The sequence below is a fragment of the Eublepharis macularius genome, chromosome 1, assembly GCF_028583425.1.
Source record: "Eublepharis macularius isolate TG4126 chromosome 1, MPM_Emac_v1.0, whole genome shotgun sequence".
NCBI classification, from domain to species: domain Eukaryota; kingdom Metazoa; phylum Chordata; class Lepidosauria; order Squamata; family Eublepharidae; genus Eublepharis; species Eublepharis macularius.
Genome location: NC_072790.1, coordinates 80212521 through 80222782, shown reverse-complemented (window position 1 = coordinate 80222782; position 10262 = coordinate 80212521). Strand labels below are relative to the sequence as shown.

Below are 10262 nucleotides of genomic sequence, written 5' to 3'. Positions count from 1 at the left end.
CTCTGAAAGTAAGACTGCAGGACATGTGGGACCTGTTCCCATCGGAAGTGCTCCTGCAAGCCCTATTCGGGAAGACAGTAATGCTATGCTAAGTACTTTGGCTCAGGAACCCTTCTTTTTAGGGAGGTTGAGAGTGCGCGTAAGAGAATTTCCTAGTACATTGTGATCTATGTCTTAGTAAGCTGTGCAGTTGTAAACATAATGGAACTTCCGACCCAGTTGAATGTTTGATAGGAATCTCTTATTCTACTTGGATTATTACATAACGGATCGATCAATCCAGGGGCATTTTATTTACTGAAAAGGGGAGAGACATTGTTAGAGGGACTTTTCCCCACTGAGGAAGAAAACAAAATCATAATTATTTGTAATTATCTTGATTCGGTGTTTGTTTGGGATGTGGTGGAGGGCACCGCTTAGAACGGCTACTGTAGGCAGACATTATGTTTCTTGCAATAGCCCGTAGAGGTTGGTCGCTGTTACTCCCATTTTACAGATGTAAAAGACCTTCGCTTGGAGCGAGGAAGGGAAGGGGGTTTGGGCCGCCATAGGAAGTGAGGGCGACAAACACCCCTTGGGCTCTTTCCCCCCTTCCCACGCACTTTTAGGACCTTCCAAAGAAGCACCCAGCTTGGGGGGGGGGAGAAATCCTTGCCTTCCGATTGGCCGGGGTCTCTTCTTGATTGACACCGTTCTTCCCAGCCGGGCTCCGCCCCGTCCAGTCACTTTATTGACACTAATGAGCCAGTTCTTCCCACCGGTCTCCTGCCTGGAAGTGCTGACAGATCAAGGCAACAAATTTCAATTACAAGCCCTAATTTGTGTCCGCAGAGCGTTTGTTACCCATGTCAGAGCTGTTTGGCCCCTCAGACGAGGCAGAGCTCGCAGGAGCAGAGGAGGCGGCGGCGGGGGAGAGAAGAAGCGCTTCTTTTGCAACCGGGAGTCGTCGGGGCTCGGGAAAGGAGCGCGAGAGGAACTGCGGGAGAAAGCCGCGCTCCAGCCCCTCTCGGGTCGCTGCAAGTCGGATGTGAAAGCCGGAGGAGAGGAGAGGAGGACTAGGCGGCGGCGGCGGCGGCGGCGGCGGCGGCGGCGATCTCGGCGCGGCCTGGAAGGAGGCAGAGGAGGGCTCCGAGCCCGCCGGCCCGAGCATGGCCGAGAAGAGGAGAGCGTCGCCTTGCCCCATGCTGAGCCTCAAGGCGCATGCCTTCTCGGTGGAGGCGCTCATCGGAGCCGAGAAGCAGCAGCAGCAGCAACAGCAGCAGCCGCAGAAGCGACGGAAGCAGGCGGCCGCGGGCGGCGAAGAGGCGCCGGCCGAGGAGGGCTGCAGCAGCGGCTGCGAGCGCAGCTCCGGCGAAGGAGTGGACGGCGAAGGCACCGCGGCCGACGGCGAGCGGAGCTGCGGCGCCCGGGCTCTGCCTCTCGGTGAGTGGCTCGCTCGCCTTGGGCAGCCCAGCCCCCAAGGGATCCGTCCGTGGCCCCGGGCTGCCTCCCCCCTCCCGTCCGTGGCTCTCGGCTGCCTCCCCCCTCCCGCCCCCTCTCCTTGACGCGGGCACCGCTGCCCTGGCCCGGGAAACGGCACCCGCCGAGGCCACCTTTCGCGCTCTTTCCCGCAGCAGCAGTCGCGTTCAAACCCCCGGCCGAAGTTGCCTCTTCCGGGCAGCAGTCGCGGCCGATCCCGAGGTTTGAGTCTTGAAACAAGACTTTGGGCATTAGCAGTAAATTACTTTGAAACTTCTGCTGGATCGACGCCCCCCTTGCTTTTTGTCTGGGGGTGCTGGCGATGCACCGGGCTACCAGTTCTTTCCCCGGACTGGTTCTCTTGAAAGCGTTTGGCTTCCGGGGACAGTCAGTTTTGCTCGGTTCCTTCTTTTCCAGAGTGTATATCCCCAACCGCACCAGCCGCCCCCTTGCTTTCAAAGCCTTCCTGTGATATTCTGCTATCCTTGCTATGTGGACCGATCCAACAGAAGCGAGGCCTGTTTAAATTCATTGCAAGTTGCAACCCGAACCTAAATCTATGCTGGGTTCCTTTCCCACGGATTGGAGAGGCATTGAGGTGCGCTTAAACTGAACTTTCCTGGTATTTCTAAATCCCGCTTGGCCTCATACACTTATTTTAAACCCTTCTTCTCCCTAATTGCATTAACAATTCCTTTAATGGGGGCAACTTTCACGCCAGTTTTTTTAGTATTAGCTATTACTTTGATACTTGTGGGAACACTTTTTGAGAAGTCTTTTTATTATTAATAATAATAATATGGAGAGAGGCTTCTTTCTTAAATGCCCCATTTAGGTAGAAGATGGATTATGACTGAACTATGGTAATGAATTATATGGTTTAACCTGTCCTTTCCCCGTAATATTTATTTTAAATATATTTAAGTTTTAATTGCTTGAAATAAAAACATTATGTTAAAAAGAGGGAGCTGCATGTGTTATTAAATCTTCAACCACGTGGCATACAGTAATATACAGATGAATCTATGAAATATTATGTAGTAACTGCCATATATATTCCTTCTGGGATTGCTTTTTTGCTAATCTCACCCCATAAAAAGAAGGAAAGAGACTGATCATAGTTTAGAGATTGGTTTAGACGGAAATAGATTGCAGTAAAGGTCGTTTTCCAAGGCGCATTTACTTAGACTAAACTCCAGTGAAGTTATTTATTTTTAACATGTCTTGAAACCACCATACTTCTCTACTTTAAAAGTTTATTAGGGTCAACCCACCTATAGAAGACGAAGGAAGCCTACGATGGCGTAAGCGAACACACGACCTAATGCTTAAATCGCGTGGTTTTTCATAGAATTTAGGCACGCTTCACTTTCTTTGGATTGCTCCTTATCAGTAACCCAAACCAGCCCCAAATCGACGTAAAACTTGTTTATTTTATTAAAAAGACGAAGTTTGTAAAATACGGGCCTTTTCAGGGCTGAGATACCCTAAAAAGCTGGGCTATAAATTTTAAATGGCTGGGAGGCGAGCTACTAGGCGAGTAGGATTTCCACAGGGCTTCTCCAATGCGAAGGGGGTTCGCGCCCAGGACTGCCTTTCTTCAAGCCTCCCTTCGCGAGAGTCCACACACTGCCTCGTCTTTTGCACTGGGCTTGGCACTCTCGAGCTGTTCTCTACTCCGGGCCCTTCATGCCCGCCATTTGGCGATCAAATGGCCCTTCCCTGAGGGGGACCCACTCTCGCCTCCTGCCTAGCAAATAGGTGCTCGTGCCCAGCCACCCGCTTGTGTTTTTTCTGTATCTGATGATGCTGAGGCGTGAAGAACTCGAGGCGCGCCAAAAGGTGGGAAGGCTCAGAAGGCACGTGCGCGTGGAGGGGGAGGGGAAGACCCCCGCCGCCACCGCCCCGACAGGCGCCTTTGATTGCTCAGCAGGCCGGAGGCTTCGCCTACTTCAGAGACCAAAGATGGCGGCAGGCGCGCCGCCTGGCCCGGGACTTGGCGCCTCGGGGGCTGTCTCTTGGCGTGACGCGCTCTCTTCCTTTCGACTCCCCCCAGCAGGCGGCTGCGAAGAGAGTTTCTTGAGGGCCGCATCACCCCCGCTGTCACCCGGAGGCCCTGCCAAGGCGGCGAGTTCGAGGCCCGCTTCTCCTCTGCTTGCCCCACAAGTACCACGGGTGGACCTGCAGGGCGCAGAGCTCTGGAAGCGCTTCCACGAGATCGGCACGGAGATGATCATTACCAAGGCGGGAAGGTAAGGGGTGGGGGAGGTCATCGGCCTCGGCTGCAAAAAATGCACATGTATTGAGGAAATGACCAGAATTCAAATCTGAACGTAGAGCTCAGTGCCTTCCAGAAGGAAGGGAATAGCGCCAATACAGCAATGCTGACGACTGCCAGTTGATACCCTATTCTTAATAGGCGTTATGACCTGGGTGCAAACAAATCCAGTCAAATTGGTCCACTTGATTTTGCAAATCGTATTTTTTTTTAAAAACGCATAACACGTACTTTAGTGGTAGTTTCCAAAAAGGGTGTTTACACGCTGGCAAGAATTGGAAAGCCACTCAACTGATTTACATTTCGTTTCAAGGTAATCGCTTTGTGGTGAGATCAGTGTAACTCTAAGCCATTCTCATTAATACTGATCCTGGAGTGTAAATCTGTGTGTTCTGTTTTGTAGAACAAGCCCCAGAAATACCTTTTTCCGTATTTTAAAAAATATTTTAAATGTACAATTTCTAGCCTATTGCATATCAATGAATGATTTAGAAGGGTTATTGGAGAACAGTTAACCAAATTCAAAACATTAGGAAATAACTATTGATATCCTTTTGTTTTGAGCTTCAGTAACTCAAGATGCTACTTAGATTGGCTTTGCTTTGTGTAAAACACAAAATCTTACATTGGAGAAGCTGGATGTTTAAATGGTTAATTTCTGAAGATGGCAGACAGAATCCCAAATTCACAAATGCGTCAGAATGAATAAAGAAAATTGATTTATAAGCCAGCTCAGAAACGATAATTTTAGTTGATACAGAAATCTCTGGAATTTTGGATTTCCTGTTCATTAGGGTTAAGGGTATGAATGCTGCTTTCTTCTAAAAAGAACCTTTTTCTTCCCTTTCCAAGGGATACACATGGTAAAAACCTGTATAGTATAAAAGTATCTGAACTTATTAGAAATTACAGAAACATATTTTATTGAATCCATATGTTACCTTCTACATTTTCAGAGGGGCTTTATTAATGATTGAAGTGCAGTCTTAAACAGCACAAGGAAACATTTGTCTTAAAAGTTGTCCTGTCAAAGGTTTTTTTTTTTATCTTACAGGTGCACTGAAATAACAGCATGAACTAGCTGGCTAGAGCTAAGTTTGCCCTCTTATTTAGCTAATTATAATATTTAATTCCTTCTAAAATATAGGCTTGATTTCAGACATTTGAAACATCAAAAGATTTAAGAAAATAGAATTTGTATTTTTGCTTACAAAATAACAAAAAGCATGTCTTTGTTATAAAATTCCTTCAAACCTAACCTTATAAATAAGTAAACACAATTAACAGTTAGTTATATGTAGATGTGAGACATTTATGAAAATTAACTGTTCCATAACTGTCCCAATTTGACCCTAGCAAAAGTAGACATGTACTCCTTAATATTTGGTTTCTATTTCACTCTATTAGTGCAAAAACTATTATCATCATTTGAATATAAAACAACACTTTGGGTTATATCCACTGGTAGATTCAGATATACAAGGCTACCCGAAATCAATGTGTTCTTTGACTACGCTAAGCAAATCCTGTATATGTTACCTTTTATGATACCTATTGTTTGATATAGTTTAATAGGTATGCAGCAAGTCTTCCATAGCCGTAGACTTTTATTTGTATTCCAGATCTAAGAAGTGAGTCCTGCTGATTTCAGTAGGGTTATTTTTTAAGTATTCATGTTTAGTATTATAGTGGGATGTGGGAGCCTGCAGGCTCAAGTATTTCTGTAATGCTAATGCCCCATTGAAGAAATTGATAATTAGTACGATCATCTCTGACAGGTTCATTCAGGGATAAGAGAAACTCATTTCAGGCAATATCAGCTCTGTCCCTCCCATGATAGTGCTGGTAACCTTTTCGTCAGGAAAAAAACCCCCACATCTAGGCATACAGATTTCTTGATCAGGGCCCGTGATTTGGAAATAAATGTTATTACCTTCAGTGAAAATTTCCTTTCAAGTCAATAAGTAAGGCATTGGTGTCTTAATGTTCTGCTTTGTGTGAATAATAGTTCCTACTTGAGTACATTTCTTGATATTACTAAAGTTTAAATTGCTAAAACAGAATCTTAGAATGAAAATGTTTTACTAATCAGCAAACTACACTCGAATATAGTGGTATTCTGAAGGTATTTGAAAACATTGGTTGAGGGGGGAAAACATATCTGAAGTCTGTTGAGACTTACATAAAGAAGTATTTTATTAATCAGTGAGTTATAATGATAAAGATTCCTGCTGATAATCTTAAATGAGAAAATGCTGGAGCTGTTTTTACAAACATGTTTCTGTTTCTGTACAAGTCTCCAAGTCTGTTTTTTATTAAACACTCTTTTTTTTGTGTTCAGACGGATGTTTCCTGCAATGAGAGTGAAAATTTCAGGTCTAGATCCACATCAACAATATTATATTGCTATGGACATTGTCCCAGTGGATAACAAAAGATACAGGTATAGTAACTACAATTTATAAAACTTGAAGTATTGGAGACCGGAAAAAAGCGTGGCTAGTTTGGAAATTAACAGAAGGTTGTGGTTAACTCTTCCAAATTCCTATCCTCATCTCGCTGCATAAAAAATAAGTGTTCTTTGCCAAGCACGTGAGAACAATCAAGAGATTTTTTTTAACACTGAACTGCTTTGTACATTTGGCTCATATTTTTGAACGCATTTTAGATGAGAATTCAAATAATTTTTTTCCTGTCACATAAGTTACAGTCCTCCAGACCCTTTATTTAACCATAGACTTGTTGAAGTCAGTACAGTTCATTTGGAGTGTCTGTAACCTGTATAAAGCACTGTGCTAGCCAAGTCAAAGAACAGCATTATTAGTGACTGTTGTAACTGGTCAATTTTTATCCGTTCTCTGCATAAAAATTAACCATGAATAAGTAAATGCTAAAATACAGTTTAACACTTTGAAATGCCCCGAATTGCTTCACGATATTCTCTAAAAACCCTGAGTTATTTAATATATGGAAGGCAATTTCCTTATGCTTATACTTCCACCACAAATCATGCATTTTATATGTGCCCTGAAGTTTTTGTACCCTTGACTTCCTTAAGGTCCTCATAACATTAATAAAACTTTTTTACATCTAACAAACTCTCAGACAGATGACAATGGAATTAATTGTCATGGAATATTCTGAACTACAGTGTTGTCACACTATGTTTATGGGTATTCCTAAAGGGGATGAAGCTATCCCTGATTGGAGGGCTCTCCCGCCAATCAATTTACACATTAGAGCTGTTCAGAACTTGGAGTTGTGGTCTTTTCATGAAAGAGTGCAATGCTGAAATCTGTGGGATGTATATCTACATGGTTCTTCAGAACAAGTTCTCTAGCTGAAGGAAGAGAGGAGGCAATGCTCCAAGTAGTGTTCTCGGAATCCAGTCCATTGCTTTTTTTTAGTCAACTTGGTTCACTAACCAATTTAGACATAATACCTCAATTAAGCTATTAATTTTAATTTGTGTTGAAATGGCTACATTCTTTATTAACACCAAGATGGCTTTATATCCTGGTATTTCATTTTACTAGATTATGGATTGCACTACAGAAGCATATGATAATTGTATTCATCTGCATTTGCTACAGAGATAAGAAAATGTATTTTTTTTCTGTTATGGAAACAGAAAAAGAAAACCTATGGACTGCTTGATTCATATTAAGCATTTTTAAGTCCTGTTGATTTCTGTGACTCATCTTTTTCATTCAGATTGTTTAAGGTTGATTAGAATAATATTTTTGTGGGTTAGGTTAGTTATGAACAAATATATTTTGCACATTTTAGACTGAATATTTCTGAAGTTAGTGAAGTTGGGCATGATTCCCAAATGATGATATCTTTTAAAATGGGTAAACTTCATTGAATTAAATGCTCATGACTCATGCAGATAACATTTTATTAACATATATTTCAGTCTTTCTGTATGTAAGGATATTGTGTATCTTTAGTTGAATAATATCCACTTGCTTCCTAAATTGTGACACAATACTTTTCAAATATTGAACATAAATGCTAGAGGTTCCCTTAAAATAAATATATCTTTCATTGGAATTGTGCATTGTGGATTCTGCACAAAGATCACAATCTTGCTTCTGTTAGCATGTGTGGCATAGAATTATTTAATCTCTTACTATTATGGTAAATATCAGAAAGGGATGGTAAATATTTATACTATCATATAAATGAATTCTATAAATAGAAACATGACAGATAATTTAAAAATAGGTAAGACTGGATCACAGTTGTATCACTGAAGTAAATTACCACACTCCAGTGATTTACAGTGAAATCCTAAGCAGAGTTAATTCAGTCTGAGCCCATTGAAATCAATGGACTTAGACTGGAGTAACACTGTTTAGGATTTCACTGTTAGTGTAGGTTCAGTGTCTTTGATGTAACATGGAGCTCCTCTACCCTAAGGGCTACCACATCTATTCACAGGAGCAGGCAACTCTACCCTGCATCTCTTTGCTTGAGCTTCTCAATTGTGATGGAGCGTACATTGGGTCTGGATTCAGGCATCTATTTTTGTCAAACAGAACTCAAGTCTGTTTTGATCACATCAGATTTGATTCTCTGCCAAATTCCAGCTATATGTCTATGTAAACAAGGTTATTTTAAAGTAGAACACACGACATTGATTTCATTTCAATACTTTTGCTGTCTAAAAGTGCTCAGTGGTTACTTTAAAAGGAAGGTGGAGTTATTGACAATCAAAATACTGTTTTTATTATTTGAGAACTAAAAGAACTGGAATTTTAATTTGTGGATTTTAAAATAAATTTTTATAGAATGTTGTTTCTTACTGAAATAATACCATTGTGTAAACATTACAGTACATGTTTCTTGGAATATTTCTAATACCTAATTTATTTTTGCAACCCCATTTTAGATTTTTCAACATGTAGCTTAATTTAAAATGCAGTGGGATAAATCAGTGTAGCTTGAGCAAAGATATTTATTTGGGATTGCAATTTCCCCAACACTGTACAGGGGAAGAGAATTAAATGGATATTTAGTTAAAAATACATGATCAATTACTTAGTTTTTGGCCAACTCTTTAAAAACTCTGTATATCAAAAATACTTTCAGAATCATTAAGTTTAATAGGTATGCTAAGTATGAAAGCAAATTAGTTGTCAAGGTGGAACATTAAAATCAACTTTTAGCAATGCATTGGATTTTATGTTATACAAAGCTGCTCTAAATGTAAAAAATTTGCTCCACAGTTCTTTTCTGTAGTTTTTATCCTGGAACATCACCAAGGTCAGCCTATAGTAGCAGGGTTTTTTTTTTCAAAAAAAGAAATTAAAACAAAGATAAAGCAAATAAATAAGCATTAGAAACAAAAGAAATTTTTAAAGTTTCTTCTTCCTAACAAATGGTAGTTTGGTGAAATAAAAAATATAAGATGTCATTTACACTGTTGTATTCTTGGCTTCATGAAGTATTTGACAATAATTTGACTGACAATCGTCCAGCATCTCAATCAAACAGGAATTTACTATCATACCATAGACATTTTTTGTTGCAAATTATAAAAAATGCCAGTGAATTATTTCCATTGTGACTGCCATACACTGGGTTTCTTTCCATAGGTATGTTTATCACAGCTCCAAATGGATGGTGGCTGGTAATGCTGACTCACCTGTGCCTCCCCGTGTATATATTCACCCAGATTCACCTGCCTCAGGAGAGACTTGGATGAGGCAAGTCATCAGCTTTGACAAACTGAAACTTACAAACAATGAATTGGATGACCAGGGCCATGTGAGTATGTTGTTGTCTATGATGTATAAAATACTGCATTTTTTTAAAAAAGGACCTCTGATGTAACCTCAAATTCAAAAAACTAGATTGGCCATGCAAAGACCAGGTTATATGCTTGCATCCTTTTAGATTTTGCCATGATGATTAATTAGTAATTACAAGACTGCTTTCTATCTTGGAGAAATCACATTACATGGAAAGCATAAAATTAGCAGTACATTTCGTCAATGCACATTTTGTCAATGTTCAGTTCTTTATAGAAAGTTCTTTATAGAAAGCATGGTGAGAAAAATATGCTTGACTTAAAAAATGTTTTCCACATACAACAATTTTACTTGAGCAAAATCCAACTAATTTTTTAAAAAAAAAAACTAAATCATTTGTGCAAAAATCCATGAGGTGTTAATAACGGTACTCAAAAGGAACAACATGAGAGCTGTGTTCACTCTGATAATGATTTATTACCTGCCTTATGGAGCAAGACCCTTTCACAGCTGAAGCTCATTACTTCTGCAAAACTGGCAGGGAATTGTTCATTCTAAGTGTTCTGTTTGCAAGCACCAGATTGTTTAGTTATGACACCACCTCACGTGATAAAATACATCATAGAAATATTTTCTTTTCTATTCAAAACTAGAGGGAAAAAGATACACCATTATTTTTCGAGTACTCCCTAGTATACTCACGTTTCAAACTTTTGGTAAATACTGTGTGTGTGTGTGTGTGTGTGTGTGTGTGTGTGTGTGTGTGT

General features: G+C 40.7%; 1 protein-coding gene across 1 annotated transcript in view; it reads left to right on the top strand.

Moving 5' to 3' along the window:
* Window positions 1–919: 919 nt before the first annotated feature.
* Window positions 920–10262, top strand: part of TBX18 (T-box transcription factor 18) — a 30898-nt gene continuing 21555 nt past the window's right edge. Inside the window, exons 1-4 of the mRNA XM_054978551.1 lie at window positions 920–1422; window positions 3515–3710; window positions 6078–6179; window positions 9340–9511. Of these exons, the coding sequence (XP_054834526.1) occupies window positions 1149–1422; window positions 3515–3710; window positions 6078–6179; window positions 9340–9511 (744 nt within the window). The 5' untranslated portion in view covers window positions 920–1148. The remainder of the gene's footprint in view (window positions 1423–3514; window positions 3711–6077; window positions 6180–9339; window positions 9512–10262) is intronic.